The sequence below is a fragment of the Orbicella faveolata genome, unplaced genomic scaffold (assembly GCF_042242905.1).
Source record: "Orbicella faveolata isolate gen_17 unplaced genomic scaffold, um_ofav_v1 contig_47, whole genome shotgun sequence".
NCBI lineage: Eukaryota > Metazoa > Cnidaria > Anthozoa > Scleractinia > Merulinidae > Orbicella > Orbicella faveolata.
In genome coordinates this window covers 12,959,346-12,980,629 of record NW_028301577.1, presented here as the reverse complement: position 1 = coordinate 12,980,629, position 21,284 = coordinate 12,959,346, and the positions used below count along the sequence as shown (strand labels likewise).

The 21,284-nt window shown below is 40.5% G+C and overlaps 2 protein-coding genes and 1 pseudogene across 4 annotated transcripts; 2 read left to right on the top strand and 1 right to left on the bottom strand.

Moving 5' to 3' along the window:
• LOC110058917 (uncharacterized) lies at positions 1-8,707 on the top strand. Of its 3 annotated transcripts, none has more exons than XM_089280340.1 (4): positions 1-306; positions 813-4,775; positions 4,857-4,939; positions 7,080-8,707. In XM_089280340.1, exons 2-4 carry the CDS (start codon positions 4,508-4,510, stop codon positions 7,095-7,097), a joined length of 369 nt encoding a protein of 122 aa, XP_089136466.1. In that variant the 5' UTR covers positions 1-306; positions 813-4,507; the 3' UTR covers positions 7,098-8,707. The 3 variants fall into 3 exon arrangements, with proteins under 3 accessions (XP_089136466.1, XP_089136465.1, XP_089136464.1); XM_089280339.1 differs by lacking the exon at positions 7,080-8,707 and having other exon boundaries at positions 813-876; positions 4,498-4,775; positions 4,857-6,189; XM_089280338.1 differs by lacking the exon at positions 7,080-8,707 and having other exon boundaries at positions 813-3,421; positions 4,498-4,775; positions 4,857-6,189.
• Positions 8,708-11,086: 2,379 nt separating this feature from the next.
• On the bottom strand, positions 11,087-13,343 carry LOC149097222 (uncharacterized). The gene is made up of 4 exons (XM_089279866.1): positions 13,016-13,343; positions 12,315-12,594; positions 11,775-12,241; positions 11,087-11,670 (listed from the first exon to the last, which is right to left on the bottom strand). The coding sequence occupies exons 1-4, from the start codon at positions 13,341-13,343 to the stop codon at positions 11,087-11,089; spliced, it is 1,659 nt and encodes a 552-aa protein (XP_089135992.1).
• A 3,777-nt stretch (positions 13,344-17,120) lies between these two features.
• LOC110058875 (diamine oxidase [copper-containing] pseudogene) lies at positions 17,121-19,571 on the top strand (annotated as a pseudogene).
• Positions 19,572-21,284: the final 1,713 nt, after the last annotated feature.

The window sequence follows — 21,284 nt, the reverse complement described above, 5'->3', positions numbered from 1 at the left end:
ACAGTCAGTGGGAGGAATTTTTACGGAAAATAAGCCCACCAGAAAAAGCCTTCTAAACAAAAAATACTACCGAAGTTCAAGTATGGACATCCCTGTTTGCTGCAGATTCATTTTATTCAAGTTGTCACGAGTAAAGATATAACAACTTGCCCTAGCGTGGCAACCCACGCAGTAATCAATACTTCTGACGTAATAAAAGAGAAAAACCCCCTCGAGCCCCTTGCTATATTTTGACAGCTTCACTACCGAACAACTCCACAACGCACTGGACGTCGTCCGATGCACTACAAGCAGAAGAGACCAAAGGTATGCTATATTTTTCTGTGCTTCTATGTTTCTGATTGCAGTCAAAGACCAAAGGGTGGTTATTTATTTTATTATAGAGAGTTAATTTCTTTCAGGTCCTTGGTTGGCTTAATATTCTCTGATTGATCCTAGTGAGTTCATATTAGGTCGAATTCTAACGTAATCTTCGCTTTTGAATCCATCGATTACTTTGAACGTTTTCTTAACCCGTGTTACAGCCCGAAGGACAAAACCGGGCTGAGCCGCTCTGTCCCATTTTTTATTCTCGGGTAGTGCGGCTCTCACACAGGCTACGTTTTATTAGCTACAAAACTACGAATCGTTGTGATGAGTATCATTTTTTTTCCGAAAGAGGATTGGCTCCGGTAAGGATGATTGTCGTAAACCTTCGCCTTTGTAGAACATTTCCTGCACGAGTTGTGTGTCATTTTGCTACAGTAAACACCGAGACTCCTTTAACCCTTACAGGAGAGTCTTCTGACATTTCTGTGTCTATTTTATTTCAGAGACCCACCAAGAGCAGAAACTACAGACTGGTGAATTAATTCTAGACATTCTAAGATTGCCGAGGTAAGAATTTCGTACAATATACATTGAACACGTACTACATTCATTGCAAATATGATTCCATTTACACTTCTAAGTCTTTGCAGATCAAATGTTCTGAAAAGTATCTGGATCCGGTTTCATGCGAGGCTCAATGGTGTAAAGTGCTGCTCGTGAAAATATCTCTTAAATTTTTATTTGGGGTTCGGAACGTGCCGAGGCATATTTGCAACCGTGGCAGAAAAAATGTCATTGTGGATGCAAATTTGAAAAGGGAAAAACCCCGACTCTCAGTCAGAGATATGGTTACAGCATGAAACTAGGCTACAGTCAGTGGGATGGAAACTGAATTTTTACAGATGAGCTAAATAAACCATTCGTAAAAGCTAACAATTATGTTCAGTGAAAAAAGGATTGGAGTTATTTGACCCAGTTTGATATATATTTTTGATGACAGCTGAAGTTTTTAAAATGTGTTGAGCTGGCTGTTTTCACTTTCGATATCGGTTGTTGATGTTTTTTTGTTTTGTTTTGTCTTTTTTTTTTTTTTTTTTTAATGCATATAAGTGCTGAGTTATCTGCTTTCATCATTTAGGGAAAGTCCCTACGCCCAAGACGAGACACGCCATTGGCTATAAGAAACAGAATCACGCGCCAGGCACGAGCTATACACAGCTGTTTTGTGAAACGCGACAATGTGGAAAGGTATTGTGGGTGATGGTGGCCAAAGGGGTTTCAGCGTGATAAAAGGAAACAGCTCGAACACGTGTATTCATGCTTCACCTTATTGCTGAAACACAATGAACCTCAACCGCTACCCATAATACCAGTCTTTATTATCGCGTACATTTCTGCGCTTATGAGAGACAACCTTTCAAAATAGCTGCACTTCGATATACAATTTTAAAGGGTTTAAAGGTTTCTCTCGAATTTAAAGTCAAGCCTGGTGACACTATCTGCAATTGTGAGATAATTTGTCAGACAAAATGACCCTTTCTCTTAAAATCGGTAGCCTATATTTTAGACCATTACAAAGATATATTATTATTAACAAAGATATATTGGTGGACGGGAAACCCATCTTCCTTAGTGAATGGTTTAAAAAGGGTATTCTATCAATTAATGACCTATTGAATGAAAGTGGCAATTTTTTTAACATTCCGCGAGTTTTGGGATAAATATTCCTGTGAATCCAATTTTTTACAGTATCATCAAGTTGTTAGTGCTATTCCGGAACGCTTAAGGTCTTTAGCCAAGTGCTCCGACATCATCAACAAATCATTTTTTACCGGAAATAATAATATCTTTTCCCTCAACGAATCGACACAAATTAATCTGCACAAGGCTAAGTCAAAGGACTTTTATAATTTGCTTAACGTCAAGATTCACACCGAAGATCAAACGGGCCCTAAACGTTGGAGCGAAAAACTCTCTTTAAAAAGGGACGTGTGGACTAAGATCTTTAAATCACTAAAAAATATTTGTAAGGAAACTAAACTCAAAGAGTTTCAATTTAAATTAATCCATAGAACGATAGTAACTAAGAAAGAACTATTCAGATTTGGTATTAAGGCGGACGATGAATGTCTATACTGCGGAGATAAAGATTCAATTGAGCACTCTTTTATCGAATGTATGTTTACCAAATTGTTTACCCAAAAAGTCTTGAGCTGGTTCAACCAAGTGAATGCGTGTCAAATTTCTCCTACCACAGAGGAGACCTTGTTCGGTATTACTGCAAGCTCCCACGACATAGCAATAATACGGAAATTCAACTACACCACCTTATTTATGCGCCATTATATTTATTCAAGCAAGTTAAATAGCCTGGCCATCTCCATTCAGGATTTTATCAGTAAGCTACACATTAAATACAAGCTTGAAAATTTGTCTTAATTAAATGTTTTAGTGAGAAGTACTCCTCCCTCCTCAAAGTCAATACACAGTATAACGTATTGTAAGTAACTGTATGTACAGCAAGTAACGTAAGTAGAGTATTATATTGTTAGCAGTGTAAGTAGCCCGTATTGCAAGTAATTGTATTTTCTGTAAGGAACTGTATTGAGTATTGTATTGCCAGCATAAGTGACCCGTATTGTAAGTAACGTAAGTATTGTAGAACTGTGTTTTGTAAATTAAAATTATTAAAAAAAAATTTGTAGAAAAAAAAAAAAAAAATGAAACTAGGCTACAGTCAGTGGGATGGAAACTGAATTTTTACAGATGAGCTAAATAAACCATTCGTAAAAGCTAACAATTATGTTCAGTGAAAAAAGGATTGGAGTTATTTGACCCAGTTTGATATATATTTTTGATGACAGCTGAAGTTTTTAAAATGTGTTGAGCTGGCTGTTTTCACTTTCGATATCGGTTGTTGATGTTTTTTTGTTTTGTTTTGTCTTTTTTTTTTTTTTTTTTTAATGCATATAAGTGCTGAGTTATCTGTTTTCATCATTTAGGGAAAGTCCCTACGCCCAAGACGAGACACGCCATTGGCTATAAGAAACAGAATCACGCGCCAGGCACGAGCTATACACAGCTGTTTTGTGAAACGCGACAATGTGGAAAGGTATTGTGGGTGATGGTGGCCAAAGGGGTTTCAGCGTGATAAAAGGAAACAGCTCGAACACGTGTATTCATGCTTCACCTTATTGCTGAAACACAATGAACCTCAACCGCTACCCATAATACCAGTCTTTATTATCGCGTACATTTCTGCGCTTATGAGAGACAACCTTTCAAAATAGCTGCACTTCGATATACAATTTTAAAGGGTTTAAAGGTTTCTCTCGAATTTAAAGTCAAGCCTGGTGACACTATCTGCAATTGTGAGATAATTTGTCAGACAAAATGACCCTTTCTCTTAAAATCGGTAGCCTATATTTTAGACCATTACTTTTTCCTACTCGTTCAAGATTTTTTAAAATTTAAACTAGAATTAAGCATTCACTGGCTTCGACATATGTCTCCTCATACTTTATTCTATTCCATACTAAAGAGGACACAAATGGTCCTTGTCAATGACCTGACATTTGACTAAACCACAGCCAAAACAGTACAGTCTCCCTCATGAGGTGTAAATAATTTAATGCCCCCAACACCACCTTTTCACCCCTTCCGTTTACTTCACTCGCTCTGCATGCCTCAATCAAATGCTGCTTAGCTTACCAAACCCACATTGACTGGATACGACATTTCTAATTACCATCACAATCCCTATCTCTGTTACGTTTTAGTTCTGTGACTTTGTTTTGGATTCAATACTACAGAACAAGGAAGTACATACGTACATGTGTTTCACTGCATTAGATTGCTTTTAAACTGAACATTTTTAAAGAGTTCCGATTCTCTGCGTGCACCCTATAGAAGAACCTGCAGAGCAGACTATGTTCTGGTTGGAAATAAAAAATGCGCGTTTTCTTTGAATAAATGTACATTTTCAGTTTTTTCAGGTTAAGGCAGCTAGCAGTGCACAGACTTAAAACATGATTTGATTAAAGGCGGAAAACTGTATGACGCATAAACTGCGGGCTTAGGGAGTGGGTGGCACTGACGTAAACCTTTTGTGACGTTCGTCTTTTTAGAATCGAACGTTTGTAGAGAACCACAGAGAACTAATACCGGTTATTACGGGTTTCATTTTAGGGTGCAAACTATGATGTCAATAAGCGAATTATCTCAAGGATCACTCGAAAAACTCTACAGCACCCTCGAAAGAGTACCAACCTTAAACTGGAAGGTGCTCATGACGAAATGGTTTGGCTCATTGTATTCTGAAGATGATGTGGCTATGATCGAGAGCAGTACCCGTCCAGCCAAAGCTTTGTTAGATGATCTGACGTTTAGGGAAAAAACATTGCAAGATCTGCTGGAGGGACTGGAAGCAATAGGAAACAATAGGGCTGCTTCAATTGTCAAAAAAGGTTGAAGCCATTTCTTCTTTGAATTTCATCCTTGATCCACTGTCTTAAACTGATGTTATGTTTGCCAATTGTTCATGTCAGGGGCTCAGAAGAAAGGCCTTTACATACAGTATCCCGGTCGTCGCCCTCCTCCTCACGTCTGCAGTACTGGCAATCCACAAGAGGTACAACTTTTAACAACCTTGAGTTATAAATATTTCCACGGATATCTAATCAAGTACTTTGGCAAAACTTTTTAAGTAATTACTATGCATTGTTGTAGGAGTATATTTGTTTGTTTGTTTGTTTGTTTGTTTTGTTTATTTGTTTACCTGCCTTTTAGCTCTTTGTCTTAAGAGGTATTGTTTGTATTGTGGTAGTCAACAGCATTTTCAATGAAAAACTTTGGATTAGACGTTTAGGCATGCAGGAGAACCTTTGCAAGTTTATCATTACTCATATAACTGTTGTGATTAAGTTATAGTTAATCTTTTTGGCAAAAAGTGTATTTGCTCTTTTGATATGTTTAGCCAGAACTGAAAGCACGATGAAGCGCTTTTCGCTTTTATTTTAGGTGTTAAATTAGGTTGCATTGTATTAATTCCCATTGGGATAACCTGATCTTTATATATCATTCCTTGTGAATATGGCACCAGTTGACGCTAACCAGTTTAGTCAGAGCGCCTAACATTTTATTCGTTTATTCTCAGGCTTTTTATTTATTTCTGTTTTTTTTTTTTACTGCTTCTCCCTCTCTTGTATGAACACGGTTTTCAGCGTGTCTCAGTTTCTTGTGAATAAACTCGATCAGTAGGTTACAGCTCTCTCCACCATCCTTTTGTTTGTTTTTTGCGTTCTATTTGGAGGTAATTAATCATTTTAAGGTCGCCAAATGAATTACTCTCTTACCAGCCACACACATGTACACACGCACACAGGAAATAAATCTTTCCAATCAGTGTCGAGTAAACCATATCCAGCACACGTTACATACCGTCTTGTCACACAATAATAAGACTTGAGAGAGCATTTTTCTAAAGCTCAGTTTATAGATAGTTTATACTAAAAATCTGCTATTACCTTCTCCAAAGGATGTCGATGCAGGTTAATGTTTCGGCTTGTTCCCTTTATGGGAACAAGCCGAAGCATTTGACCTTCAGCGATCAATATACTCAGGGATCAAGTTGAAGAAGATATGTAGTCACTCTGATGATTAACTGGTTAACTGTTAGCTGCTGATTCAGTTATCAATATCATCTAATGAGCACCTTTAACATCTTTTTAGAGAGGCCAGATATAATATTATATTAGTTATAATAGGATAGGGGTAGCGTCACACAGCCACTGAGGTGGTAAATAATTAATTAGTTATTTAACTTAGGCAAGTGTGAGATATGATTTTAATAGCTTATCCCCACAGCTGACAGTACAAAAAGACATCTAGAGATTTAGTTACCATTTACTGTTTAAAATCTTTCTTTCATTGCATGCATGCATTCATTCATTCATATCTGCCACCCCTCTTTCCTTACATCCATGCATCCATCCATCCATGGCCATTTATCCATCCATATCATTCATTACTTTCTTCCTTCCCTCCATCCCAGTCCCGCCCCAACATCCTTTGTTCCTTCCTCCCTTCCTTCCTACCTACCTACCTACCTACCTACCTACCTACCTACCTACCTACCTACCTACCTGTCTACCTTCTTACTCATCTACCTGCCTGCCTGCCTGGCTACTAAGCATTTTCTGACGTGGTCTACCAGCCAAGCAGTTGATTTATTAGATACTTTTGTTACAATTGGCCTCGAAGCCTTGTATTCACCTCGGCCAGCCAGGACTCGGTCCTGCTAAAGTCGAGCTTCTCCTTTTGGACACCATCTTATTACTGAAAGCCCCCTTCTCCCCGGCAAAACGTCCATATGTATTCTCCAGGGAAAAACCTCTGCTAGTCGGAACCTATATAATGCATACAACGGACACTAAAATGACCCCGGCTCCATATATTTACCAAACCTCTTCTTTACGAGAAAACCAGCGATAAGTTTGTGTTAAATAGCGTTTACTGTTTGTGGTTTCAGATCAAACTGCCCGTTAAATGTCTATTACACAATTAAGATGCACCTCAAGCTTTGTGAAGGTCCGTTTGACGAGGAGAACTCATGCTATTTACCTCTTCAATACGGACACTTGGTTCTATCCCTTCAATGTCCGAAAGGCGAAGGTCGACTATATCAGTAAAACACTTGTTTTCTATAGTCCCTACAAAGTCTCCTCTCTTCTAATTAATCATCTTTTTTGTTTCTGTTCTCTCTGACACAGCACCAGGATGCAGATTGATTTTTCCCGCATACAGTACGGGGAACAAGCCGAATCATAACGTGAATTAGTTCAGGTATAAGAAACTACAGGAAGTGCTGGCCATTCCCCTGGCCCTTGATTGGCTGGCTACTTCATGCATGGGAATCGTGGTTTCCGTGTTTTCCTCTTACTTGTCATTTTTTTTATAGAAAAGCTTGAGTGGACAATGTTACTTGTAAATCGTACGACATTTTTGGTGCACGTAGTATGCTTGACAAGGTTGATTAATATTAATGTTTTAATTAAGTTTGCATCACTTTTCTACTTTTTTTTACCTTATTTTTATTGTCCCATTTAGTGGTTCTTGTACTTCTATAATTTCAGCTTAACACTTAAATAAGGGCTTTGTTCCTATCATTACAATCGTTAGCAAGTTGCAATTTAAATCTACACAAAACAATTAACTTGTAGTAGGCTTATGCGTGGCGCGAAAAAAAATTTGTGTTGCTTTAATTGGCCCCAAGTTGATCAGAAGGAAATTTTTTTCCAGTTCTCCTTGCCTCAGTGGAAAAGTTAATTTCAACAGGAAAATTTGGTAGTTAGTTGGTAGTATGATGTAAGTTTTAGGCAAGTGCAAACTCAATATTTACATAATAGCAGCTCATGGCAAACTCCACCATATCTAAAATTAAATGGAAAAGTACTAGAGCAATTTACAGGACTGAAAGCTACCGAAATTATTGAAACAATAGTGCTAGTTAGAGGCCAGATTATTATTGCTGATCATAAGTTTTTAACTGATAGTTTAAAGGGATTAATAAATGAGTAAATAAATAAATTATTAAATGCTTTTTTGAGGAAAAAATTTGCCATGTTTCGTAAACATATAAAAAAGCCATTAACCATGGTAATCAGCTGTCTATCTGTATCATATCGTGCAACACCTTGCGGGGCTCAACACTAACACTTACCCGCTTTCCATTGGAAAGTATATTTGCTTCTAGGAAAGTAAAAAAGTCAAAAATGAACCAAAATACTTCCAAGATCCGGTGAGTAAATTTTGAGCTATGTTGGAAAGTAATGTTTAGGCAAAGCAAATGCATAAAAAATAATCAAATGATAGAAATAACCGGATCCGACAATGATCTTCTGTCTTCAAAAGGACAAGTTTACACCATTCTAGCATTTACTGATCTGCCATATTGGAGTATTGGGAGAGCTGCTGAGTAGGTCTGGGTGCAATAAATACATGTGGTATGGTGCAATTCAATCCACCATTTTGGATTCCTCCTCCTACCTCCATTTCGAAAAGTAAAATTTTGAGATGGAAAGTAAAATTTGAAATCTACGTTACAGAATGGAAAGTAGTGTTAAAAGTTAGTGTCAAGCCCTGCCTTGTAGTGAGAACCACATGAGTTTGTAAGTAGTAAATATTATGAAAGGGACTGACTTGCCTATGATGAAAAAGCCTAGAACAACAATGAGGTCATAAGCAGCCAATAGTGGTTTAGGATTAGTAGACGAAAGATTTGCCTCGTTTCGAAAGTTCTGGAATTTTTAGTCGAATGGAAGGCGCCCATAATCAACTGAATCGTAAAGTTAGCGTATATATCTAGGGTAGATAAAATAAAAAGAATCGTGGAAAAAGATTTGGACTGCTTTCCTGTTAATTGCGAACTAGGAAGCGAAGGGACTGGGTGAGATAGTCGAGGGAGAAGGGTCTCCATAGTTCACTTCGAAAGCGTGAGTTGGAGCCTGAGCCAACGGAGTGCCGGCGGAGCGACTCTGGAATTATTTGGGAGTTAAAAACAAACCATACGCAGTGCACGCGAGGAGCCATGTGAAAATCAAATATGAACTGAAAAAGACGTCCATGGTACAATCCTTCCCCGGGAAAAGCCAGAATACTACATGGCTTGTGTGTCATCGCCCGAATGTACACATTTCTTCAGGCCTACAAAGCCGTTTCTCCGATACGCCCATTCCCTCTTCTCATAAGAGCCATAATTAAGATTTTGTGCCTTTCCAAAAAAACATATCATAGAGGAATATGATTGCATTCCACTAGGGAAGACGTGTGTAAAATTCGACGTCTTCATTCCTTTCCTCATATTTTTAAGTGTCAAATCTCGGATTGTTTAGCTCTGTTTATTCTCAGTGCCTCAACTGGGCAACCTCCGTAGCCATGGTTTTACATTCCTCTTCAATACGTACCTTTTCTACTGGAAACTTATCCAGTATTACTGCAGTGAAAAACTGTGTGAGTTCCACAATCTGAAACGGAAGGAGTTGGGTCTTCAGAGTTCTTGTAGCCTAGTCTCTCGGTGCAGGAAGAATCAGCGAACGCTTCAAACGTTTTGTTCACTTCATCATATTGAGGTTTAGCAATCTTCTGTAGTTTTCTGCGCATCTTCATGATCTTAATCCACTGAAAATACTTGGCAAGTGCGATCTGTTCAGCTTCCTCTCACCGCTCCAATGAGCTGAGCAAATGCGAGTGTTTTCCGAGAAAAACTTTAAATTATCGTTACGTATCAAACGTACATACTTCCGGCGAAGGCTTTTCTCTCGTGATTTCCTATGAAAAGTTACATCTGAGTTCTTGTAATCATTTAGACACAAACGCACACGGAAGCTCTTGTGCCCTGGCGCCATTTTTGAATCTGGCATAAATAATACCATTCTCGACCCAGGCTGCCATTCTTTTTCGAAGTGAGTTATTAGTCAGTATTACCAAGAGAAGGTCACGTTACTTACCTTGATCTTCTCTTGGTATTAGATATGCTATTGAACTAGTCGAGTCTTTTGTGTTTTTGCAAAACCGTGAAACCAGACCAACATTCCCAATAAAGCGTTTTCACTGTCACGCAATAAAAAATAAAATCAAAAACCATTCAGTGGATAAAGCGAAGAAATGTGATATTATAGAAGATAAATAAAGAAGACAACTCTCCAAGTTTAAAGTGTGTGCGTTGTCCCAAAGTTGAGATATTCGTCGAAATGTTCCACGCACATTTACAGAGCCTAGTATGGAGCCGCTATGTTGGTGTTCCTCTGTGGGACACCAACATGGCGGAAGGAAAATAGTGTTAACATCTGGAACTTACTTTGCCTATCTAGGCGACTGATTAACTACACTGAACAAACAAACATTTAAATAAGCACTTTTCCAAATACTTTAACGTCTTAAATGGCTAAAAATCACGAGATAAATACATATTTTTGGACAAACGCGATCGTAGCTTTATGTCACGCACCGCCATGACTCTGAAATTCAAAAATGCGCTGGTTTCCAAACGAAGGACGCTATTGAGCTGGGAAGTTGTAAACAGATATAAAATTAGTACCTCTTACGCCTAATTAGAATAAAAACTTTCGTGGCTCTAGTTTTGGATTTGAGAATTTGATGACGTCACGTGAAAACGCTCTATATGAACCAAACGGGTTGATGCTGTGTATGAACGGCATAAAAATCGTTTGGAAATGAGCCGACAAGAAGCGACTTTTTGAAACCCTTTGAGATTTTCTGACCTTAAACATTTTACGCACTTCACCTAGAATTTTTTTAACTACCTGCTGAAATTTGTTCACTGCCTCTTATTTGAAGTTGTTCAGTTCAACATGAATTGACTTTATTTCCACGTATCAATGAAATGCTCACTCGCTTACTGTCAGTGGACAACTCGAAATAGACTACAACCAAATCTTTGTCTTGCGATCACACGTGTTTTTTGACGAACAAGACATACCATAATATAATATTACAACAGTAACTCAACAATGTCCACGGAGGGGTGACTAAGTTATATGTCCAGTCTCTTAGGAGCTCGTATGACTCTTCCACTGCGGATTCGGGCCTGAACATCCTCCCCACCTTTCCGACACTGTCGGAGATTTACATTTGGACTCCTTACGGCTCGTGACGATCTCTTCTTCCCCATACTCTCCTTAACCTTGTTTTTTGACTCCCCACCGTGAGCTTCTCCATCATAACATTCTGCCCTAAGAGACTGATTACTCGCTTCCAGTCAATGTAGTCTTTGAATGGGTCTGCATCGGTTTCCTTTCTGTGTCTTCAATTCAACACTGCGTACAAGGCCATCCTTTTCAGGAAACAATTTCTCAACTCGTCCCATTGGCCACTTCCCCCTTGATACGTTGTCCTCAGAGATCAGGACTACATCCCCAACACTAAGGGCTGGTTGCTCTTCGTTCCATTTCGGTCGAATGGATAGCTGATGTAGACACTCTCCTCGCCATCGCTTCCAGAAGTGATTAACGAACCTCTTTTGGTACAAATAACGTTGCGTTGTTGTTTCTTCATTAACAGGGACCTCTTCAAGGTCAGGAAGGTCAAACAGTGATCTTTCAAGAGCAAGATGAGCGGGCGTTATGGGTGTAGGATCCCTGACATCATCCCTTACTGTTGTGAGGGGTCTGGTGTTAATGAGAGCTTCGATTCTGGTAATTATAAGGACTGTTGTTAACTCTGCATAGGACAACAAAGCTTTACCTAGGACCTTGCGAAGAGGCTCCTTCACATTTCGTATCAATCTTTCCCACCAGCCGCCACGCCAAGGGGAACGTTCAACTATGAACTTCCATTTGATTTCTTTAGATGCCAATTCAACTTAGCTTGAAGCTCATCTTAATCTATGTCATTCCAGGGTTGATCACTGTCAGATGATTGTGACTTCTAAAGCTTTCGAATCTGACGATCTGCACACTTAAAGGTCTTGGCGTTATCTGACCAAATGGTACTACAACGGAGTCTATGGGTCAGCCATGTGTTCTGTCGTAGGACAGAAAGTGTATTCTCAGGCCCTGCATGAAGTAATTCATTGTGAACACTCTGGATAATTTTCTCGACAACTGGATGGCCATGTGGCAGGATATTTGGATGTTTAGTCGCCTCGGGAAGATTGGAATATTGCAGCCTTCCTCCTATTCGTAACACACGATCTTCCTTGTCAAAGTAGGGATCCAGCTTCAATATAGTACTGGTTTTGGGTAATGGTTGGCCTGCCTCCAGCTGTACATACTCTATTCGGTACACTTCTCTTTGAATTTGACGATACCAGATCAGCTTGGCATTTTTCATCTCTTCAGCTGACAGTTGCCTTGACTCAGAGCTTTCTCCAGATTTGAAGACTCGAACCCATCGCAGTACGCATGCGGTTACTCTAATAAGGGTCAACCATTTCTCATATCGACAGGCGTCAATTATTGGTTCCTTGGCAAGTACAGTACATGTACTTTGTATGCGTTGTCACCTGTTTCGGCTTCCTCTCCCTTTCGACAAAATCGGAAGACTCTTCATTTCCCTGCCTTTCAGTTGGCCAGCAGTTTGAAGCCAGCCACTTTGGCCTATTCCACCATAGGCTGTTTTCAGCTAAGACCTTTAATGACAATCCATGGGTAATCAGATCAGCTGGATTATCCTCTCCAGGACAATGTTTCCGGTGTTGAGGATCCCAGGTGGACTGAATTTCAGCGACACGATTCGCCACAAATTTCTTCCACTGAGAACTACAACCTTGGTCACAAGGGTTGGAAAAAAATCATTCTATACACATTTTGCCCCTCCCCACACCTGAGCAATGTTGACAAAACACTTTCATCTAACACAAGTTTGCATTTTACCGTTTTCCAACATTGAATGGGGGAATGGGGTTGTTGACACTCATTCTGTAGGTATTACGATTATCATTTCATGATTTTGGCATTTTCCAACACAATTTGTCCATGATTGTAGATCCTCTGATCCACTGAAGGGTTACCATGCTGTTCGTCCACCATACCACCCGGTCTAGTTTGAAACACAAAGATTCTGCAACAAATTTCAGCAGCCGTGAGTTAATAGCAGCTGCAAGCAACTCTAAGCTTGGAAGCGAGACAGTTTTTGTAGGCGCAACTCTTGATTTATTTGGACATAACTAGATGGGTTGAAACCTTGCCAGCGGCATCCATAGTTTGGATGTAAACGGCTGCACCGTAAGCTTTTGGTGAAGCGCCACCAAACCCGCGAAGTTTGATGATTGATCTTCCGTTTGCCATGAAGTGGCGAGGAATATTTATGCGACTTAAACAAGGGAGGTGCGATTTCCAGGATCGCCATTGAGCAGCAACCTCTTCATCAAGCTGATCCTCCCACTCAAGCTCTCTCTGCCAAAGATCTTGAAACAGGATCTTAGCTTTAACTGTGAACGGGGTGAGTAGTCCTACGGGGTCAAATATCTTCGACGCAATACTCAACAGACTTCTCTTCGTTTCAGGGTCATTCATCTTAAGCACGCTCTGTGGAGTGTTGAATTGAAAAGAGTCAGTTATGGGGTGTTCTGTACACTCTGTGAAATCAGTGTTTGGACCAGTTGAGACACTTGTTTTTTCTGGGTTTTTGTTCTGAATTCTGTCAGTATAACTGTTTCCCCTTCCCACCGAAAAGGTGCTTGGCATCAAAGAACAGTGCCTTGGGCTTATTAGCAGTGTATCCATATCAATTCAGAAAAGCCTTACAAAATTACAATGGTGGTGTGATAATATTGAGAAAGCTGCCTATCTTCTCTTTACCCCAAATGCAAAGACTGACATAGCCCTACACATGCTTCACACAATGGTTAGGGTGCAGTCATGGGCATTGAAAAAACAGGAGGCACAAGGAGTGAGGCTGAACCAGAGAATCACATTAATTGCCTTAGAACTCATGGCTGCATTTTTTGGTTTAAAAGCTTTCGGCAGTAGGAAAAGCGTCCATATTTACATTTATTTGGACAATATAACCACTGTTAACTACCTTAATTCTATAGGAGGCACACATTCTATAAAGTGCAATTCTGCTGCCAAAAATATCTGGCAGTTTTGTATTGAGAGAGAGATCTGGATTTCTGCAGCTCTTATCCCAGGGAAGAATAATACTTGGGCTGACAGAGTCTAGAGTTTTTTTTCTTGATAATAAGAAGTGGAATTGCTAAGGTCAGACAAATTTCAACAAGTTACAAAATTCTGGTTGAACCACCTATTGACCTCTTTGTCCCTTGGCTAAATACACAGGTGTCTTGTTATGCATACTGGAGATCTGATCCTGGCACAACTTATGCAGATGTTTTTTCGATTACATGGGAAACACAATTTTTCTATGCTTTTCCTCTATTTAGTTTGATTGCTCATTGCCTGCACAAGATAGTGAGAGTGGAAACAGAGGGCATAATGATTGTTCCCCTCTGGCCTACCCAGCCATGTACAGCTGTTTACACCTGACAGTAGATGAGCCAAGGATACTTCCAGAGAAACTGACCGTGCTCAAAATGCCAGGGAAAGAGCATGAGTTTCGTCCATTAATAAGGAAGATGTTCCTGATGGCTTGCAGATTATCAGGGAATCCCTTGATGTGCAGGGAAATTTTAAGAGGGCTGGGGACTTCATTCTATGGAGACATGGAACTCTTAAGAGTCACTGGCTGAAAATATCGAGAATAGCTGGCCAGGTTCGAAAAATCTAAAATACTGAAACTTAGCCTAAAGAACACTTTTAGGGAACTACTTTCGAAAATATTATTCCGATTTTCTAGGAATTTAAAGTCTTCGAGAAATTCGCAAAAAACGAAAATACAGCTTTTTGCTTCATTAAATGTGCAAAAATATCTGGAGAATTGACAAAGTTCTCGGTATTCGCATTATATTGGAACACTTTACGAAACTAGAACACGGGGTAAACTTAGAGTAAGAGCTTTACCTTTCTTCGATCTAAAATAGGAAGCTTATGTTTCGAGCATTTTGAAGGATTCCGTCGACCGTCCAAGAATGCCTTTTCAAGCCCCTATGAAAACGGCAAAAAATGCGTAGTTTTACGGGCTTAAAACGCATCTTGGTATGTTCGATATGGAACCAAAGCAAGTACTGTGCAAAAGTGTGTCGTTTCTACTATGATAATACGGGAAAAAAATTCTGCGCAATTAAGGTTCACACAGGTAAAATGCAAAAGTTCCCGACAGTCTCTTCTCAAATTTACATAATGCGGTATGTTCAAAGAACTCTATTGTTGAGCGCTCTAGTCTGTTTTGTTCCATTTGTGGGCCATGCTTTGTAGGAAATATACAAAAATAGAGTTGATCCATGTCGTTATTACAACATCGTTTCATTATTTCACGCAAGGTACATGAAACTGTAGAAAAAGCCTAAAATATAAGTTCAAAGTTACATAGATTAAACACGCTACATGAATTACGTGACTGGCGTCACGTGAGATATATTTTCAGTTAGCTCCAATTGGAACTCCTAGATTATTGAGGTTTAGACACTTGCTAATAATAGAAACATATCAGGGTTTGTCTTTCCCGTCTATACACACTCGATTAGTCTGCAAATATTCGAAAGGAGACTGGTCTTTTAAAGTACTTTTTTTAGCATGTGTCTCGATTTTGAAACATCTGATGAAACATCTGAATGACCGGATGGATAACGAATTAATTAAATGCACTAATTGAAACGAAGAGATTTTATTAACGTGATCGAGCTAGACCAAGGAAGCAGGTTTTCAAATCAGAATGTCGGTTAACCAGTGAGGTTTCATTATGAGCTAACTTGGTTTTCAGGTGTCAGTGTGTGATGTTTATTTGGGGTATAATCTTTATTGAACTAAGTAACACGACATTTGGTAACCAATTACAGGGAAAGTTAGGCCCTGTTTACAAGCAGGTAGGGTAGCACTAGGCTAGGGTTACCCTAGCAGGCGGGTCAAAGATAGCCCGGGTTTACAAGCAAAATTTCACAGGTAGGGTTACCCTACCACCCCGGACAACTTAATATGCTCGGGAACCGCACGCAATGCAAACAAAATGGCCGACACTGGAAGGGTTCTGACAGTTACTTCAATTCTGCTGTCGTTGCTGCACGTTATAGCTGCTTATCAGTGCCATGGAGTTTTGCTGTGTTACCTTCTCATTTCTAGAAAGCGACAGCTAGTTGCCATGTTAAACGCGGCTATGGAATACAATAAAGCACTCGCTCGACATGTAAAAAGGAGAATTATTCGACGAAGACGATTTCAAAGAAAACCAGGCTGTACGGATGAATGGTGGAGAAACTTATTTGAGGGCAGGATGGAGGAAAGCGAATGGAAGATGATGATGGCCGTTTGTTGTCAACCTTCAAAGGGTCTGGAAACAAGTTAAAAGTTGTCCCGGGTAGGCGAGTTACCCCTAGCAGAGCGTTTACAAGGCAGCTAGGGTTACCCTAGTGCTAAGGTAACGCTAGCTGCCTTGTGAACATGTCGATGAAAAACAGAAGAAATGTGGGAGTGCTAGGGTACCCCTCCTGCTAGGGTAACCCTAGCACTAGGGTTACACTACCTGCTTGCAAACAGGGCCTTAGCGCATGCCGAGACTTAAATTTTGAGAGAAGTCAGGAAACGCGGAGAATTTTGTTCAAAGGTCAAAATATGCCGGATGTTATCATTTTAGTATTCAGGAAACGCGGAAGGTATTGTTTCGGAGGTCAAAAGAGATGTGTACTGTCTCATTTCAAAGACAGGAAATGAGTGACAATTTACTTTAGCAGGAAAGAAAAGGTGGAAAAGTTAGTTTTTGTTTTTGACCTAGCCTGAAATGTCAGTCATCTCCCGCCCTCAGCCTTCTCTCGCCCGGGGAAAGCTGAGGGCGGGAAATGACTGACATTTCAGGCTATTTTTGACCCCGAAAACGCGCCAATTATTTTGTTTGGTTTTTCGTTGCGGTGGCCGCCGTGATTTGCTGAAACTCCCTAATCTCCTGGCGTGGCGCGGGTTGTTAACGAATCTCTATGAGCTAAAATCTCGCGTTTGATTCTGAGAATACATCAACTATGAGCAAATTTAAAGGGTATGCAGATTTAATGGATTTTCTTGAAATGTTGAAAAAACATTCTAGGGATAATGACAAAGAACTCGTTTCAGGCTTTTTTATAAATGTTCCCTGGCAAGTGGATATATCAACCTTGTTCCAATGGCCTTTCCTGAAGTGTAAATAGTTAATAGTTTTACTCAGATATAAACCCAAGGGTATAAAGTTTCAAACAATAGCAATCGACAATGGCGACAAAAGACGACAAAAAGAAGCTCGTTTTGAAAATCCTGGTCGTCGTACCGGCATTGCTGTCTTTAGCTCTGCTCATCGCATTAATTGCAGTCGCAACAAACGATAAAACTGATCCCGTGGAAAATGAATCGTCCTCTAGCGTCAAAGAGTTCTGCCCTGAGAAAATGAAGTTGATATCTTCACCAGCACGCTCGACAGGTCTATACGACGACTTATCCAAGGATGAAATCATCGCTGTGCGAGATTACATTCTCAGTCAATCTTCTCTGAATGTCACACGCCATGAAGATGCGGCCATCAACGACAACTACATTTTCTTGATCGAGTTGCAGCAACCACCCAAAGATGAAGCACTCAATTTTCTCGACAACGACAACGCCCCGAAGCCTGAACGCAAGGCACAAGTTGTCATTTACTATGGTGGGCAAAGCAACCCGCAGGTGAGGGATTTTCTGGTGAGTCCAGCAGCAAAACCGACAAATCATCTTGAAACAACCGGCCCACATCAGAAATATCCGATCCCATTTGATTCGCGGTCACTGGGTGGAAAAGAATACGACGCGCGCTATGGAGAGTATCATTATAAACGCGACAAAACAAGCCTATGAGCTCTTGAAAGAAAGCTACGATGGGTACACATACAGCGACTGTACAGACCGCTGTCTGGATTGGGCTGAAACCACACCAGGCGTTTTTGGCCTACACAAAAACTGGATCTGGTTTGTACGGCGTCTTCGAGGCGGTTATGTGCATCCTGTCGGTTTTGAGATATATCTTAATACACAAGGAAGCGATGTTTCACTGTGGAAGGTTGAGAAAGTATTTCATTATAATCAATATTTCGATGGTGTCGAGGAATCAATGCACGCTTACAACAACGGCTCTATTTACAAAGTGTCCCTTTCTGCACCACCCTCCTCAGATAAAATGCCTTTATACTCGTCCTATCTTCGCCGTGGAAAGCCGCAGCCTCCAAAGCCATTGCGGCCACCGCAGCTGGTGGAGCCCGATGGCAAGCGCTACACAGTCAGTGGACATCACGTGGAATACATGAAGTGGAGTTTTGATTTCCGTTCTCGCAGTTCCACCGGCGTGCAGCTCTTTGATATCAGATTCGACGAGCAAAGAATCGTGCACGAGCTCAGTTTGCAGGAGGCGGCAGCCTTCTACTCAGGGTGGAGTCCATGCAAATGGTGACAGACTATGTGGATTCCGCGTGGGGAATGGGATACAGCAAGTTTGAGTTAGTTCCAGGTATCGACTGTCCCAGCACGGCTTCATTCTTTGACGCAGATCAGTTCAGTGAGCTCACCAAGTTTAAAAGCTCACTGTGTTTATTTGAAGTCGACCTTGGACTTCCATTACGCAGACATTTTGACAACAACTTTGAAGGTGGTTACAAGTTTTACGGACGAATGCCAGGAAGTGCGTTAGTATTGCGTTCCGCATCCACAGCGTGTAACTATGATTATATTTACGATTATTTGTTCCATCCAAATGGAGTCATGGAAGTCGGGGTTTCGACGAGTGGACATGTCCAGGCTACGCTTTGGACATCCCATGAGGCTTCTTACGGTAATGACATCCATGCTGGGGTTGCCGGCACCATTTACGATCACTTGATAAACTAGATAGATAGATACAAAGTAGACTTGGACTTCGGTGGCAGAAAGAACTCTTTTGAAACTGTTGACATCAAGGTAGAAAATATCAAGAAGCCATTTATCATAACAATTTTGACCATCCCAAGTACCTCAATTTCTTCAGCGAGGGAAATGTGAATGCAATGGGCGTCAAACGTGGATACCGTGTACACATCCGGGACATGATGAAGCAAATGTATCCAAGAGAGTGGGATCTGGTGAGAGGAGCTGCCTTGTCATTGAATCAAATGACGGTCACTAAACGCAAGGAAAAGGAAGAAAAAAGCTCATCTATCTACATTCAAAACAGCCTATACGACCCAGTTGTTGACTTTGCAAATTTCGTAGCAGATAACGAGAGCATAGTAAATGAAGACCTGGTCGCCTGGGTTACAGTAGGCATGATGCACCTACCACATTCCGAAGACATCCCAAACACCACCACCGCTGCCAACTCCGCCAGCTTTTTCCTGCGCCCGTACAACTACTTTGACGAAGATCCTTCCATGGCTTCCCATGATGCAGTGCTGATTTTACCGACCAAGAATGGCGTCGACATTAACGCATTTGACACTCCCGAGGGACCTGCGTGCGCTAAGGAAAAGAAGCCTGTCGATTTCACAGGTCGTTATGGCAATATTTAATTGATTTAACCCGTTCCAAAGCCAAAGTACAGACTGTGTACATTTTATTCATCGGTTGTGACTGTAATATAAACATAGTTCGAATAGATCATTTTACAGTTGTCTGTTCAGTGACCTGGCCTTTGAATGCCACCGAGGCTGGAGATAACCTAGTTTTGATACAGACCTCACTGGTTTTGTTGTTGAAATAAAGTTGTTATTATGCTAACTAGTTTGCATTTACATGAGAAAAGCAGCGTGGTCTGTCTCAAAGCAAGGTCATATCCAGCCTCGCTAGCAGTCATAGGCTAGGTAACTAATGGCCTATTGAAATGTTAGCACACCATGACGACACGCTTAGTTTTCCTTAATTTTCCCGAGACAGTCAGAATGCGTTTATATTTAATACTCTTTGTCCTCCTTTAGGCATCTTCCTAGAACTGTTTCGAGCCCGCGTAGCAGTTGAAGCAACCAAAAAGAGCGTGCGTAGAGTAAGGTGGAAGCCTGGGAAGCAACCAACTCTAGGAAAAAAAATGGCATTGCTACCTTTACCCATAAATCTTAGCGCACGAAAACTCTAACATCGCTCAAAAAAGGCACGTGAGAAAAGTTCGAAAACCTTCAAACCTAACATACACACTGTCATTAGCACAGGAACATATATTGCAAAAATATGACTTTCCTTGTACTTTATGAGATGTGTAAGGCTCGCTAGGTATTGTGGTAAAATGTTCAACCGCCATCTTTTTTCCCCTACAGAAGATTGCGCATGCGTTGCCTGGACAGCTAGTGCCCAGGCTACATAATCAAGTCTTCCTACCTACATGAAGCTGTGGTGTTTTCTGTCCCCAACAACGAAAAGCAATTATATGGCTTTCGACCCAGAAGGTAATTTTAACAGACACCTTGCGAACAATGATCCTGAATTGTCAAATTATGGTTATTTCCTATACTGAATTCTTTTCCATTAATGCCCCACTACTCCTCAGTCCTTAACTTTGACAAGCTAAATTCAGAGACTGTTCAGAAAAACGAATGCCGGGAAAAAAGCATTGTAGTTACAAGGCTTTCAATACAGAATAAAAAATCAATTATCTTTTAGTTATGAAACTGCTTTCTATTTTATTTCTTTTGTTTTCTACATGGTATTCTTGATTTCTTGTTTCTTGCAAAAACAATACTTCAGCTATAGGCGTCTGATCTCCTGGTTACTCCAAGATTTTTTTTTTCTGCAAAGAAATTAGGAAATAGAAAATAATTCGTAACTATGGGAACATATCAAAATGAAATACGATGCAAACTGAAAGAGTCCTTTCTTTGCCGGCAACACTGAATTAGTTATGGAAACTACGCGTTGAATCTTAACACAATGCAAGACTTATACGCGGGGGGGACTCTTATATAAAAAGGACGGGGGTGCTCATCGGAAATTTTGAAAAGAACCCCCTAAGAGGTACCAAGATCCTGTTTTGTGGGCGTACCAATTCTTACATAACACATGATCTCCCATATTATTTCGGCCCAATACCCTAAAATGTACCGCAAAAGTTCCCGCTGTGGACCTTTTGAGGCTAAACACCCTAAGAGGTAACAAAACCGCTTTTTTAACCTCTAAAAAGTAGGACGAGCACCCCCGTCATTTTTATATGGGAGTTCCCCCCCCCCGGGGGGGGGGGAATTAGATTATGAATGCATGGCTTAACTGACAAATGAGTACCGCTTATACCTGGGTTCTTGCTTCTTAAATTTTATTTCGCTCCGCCGGTATCAGCCGTTCGCTTGACTGGTCAGGTTGTGGTTGATAATGCCCCACTCGCAGGGTTGTCCTTTCTATCGTAGGATCTTCCTCACCGCGTTTATCCTCGTCATCAAGCACGTAACTTCGCTGAAT

Coding starts and splice junctions, on each gene's coding strand:
- LOC149097222 (XM_089279866.1), bottom strand. CDS start 13,343: ATGAATGACCCTGAAACGAAGAGAAGTCTGTTGAGTATTGCGTCGAAG. Junction 12,242..12,314: donor CAGGTGACAACGCATACAAA/GTACATGTACTG, acceptor GACCCTTATTAG/AGTAACCGCATGCGTACTGC. Junction 11,671..11,774: donor GACCTTTAAGTGTGCAGATC/GTCAGATTCGAA, acceptor TGGCATCTAAAG/AAATCAAATGGAAGTTCATA.
- LOC110058917 (XM_089280339.1), top strand. CDS start 4,508: ATGATGTCAATAAGCGAATTATCTCAAGGATCACTCGAAAAACTCTAC. Junction 4,776..4,856: donor TGCTTCAATTGTCAAAAAAG/GTTGAAGCCATT, acceptor TGTTCATGTCAG/GGGCTCAGAAGAAAGGCCTT.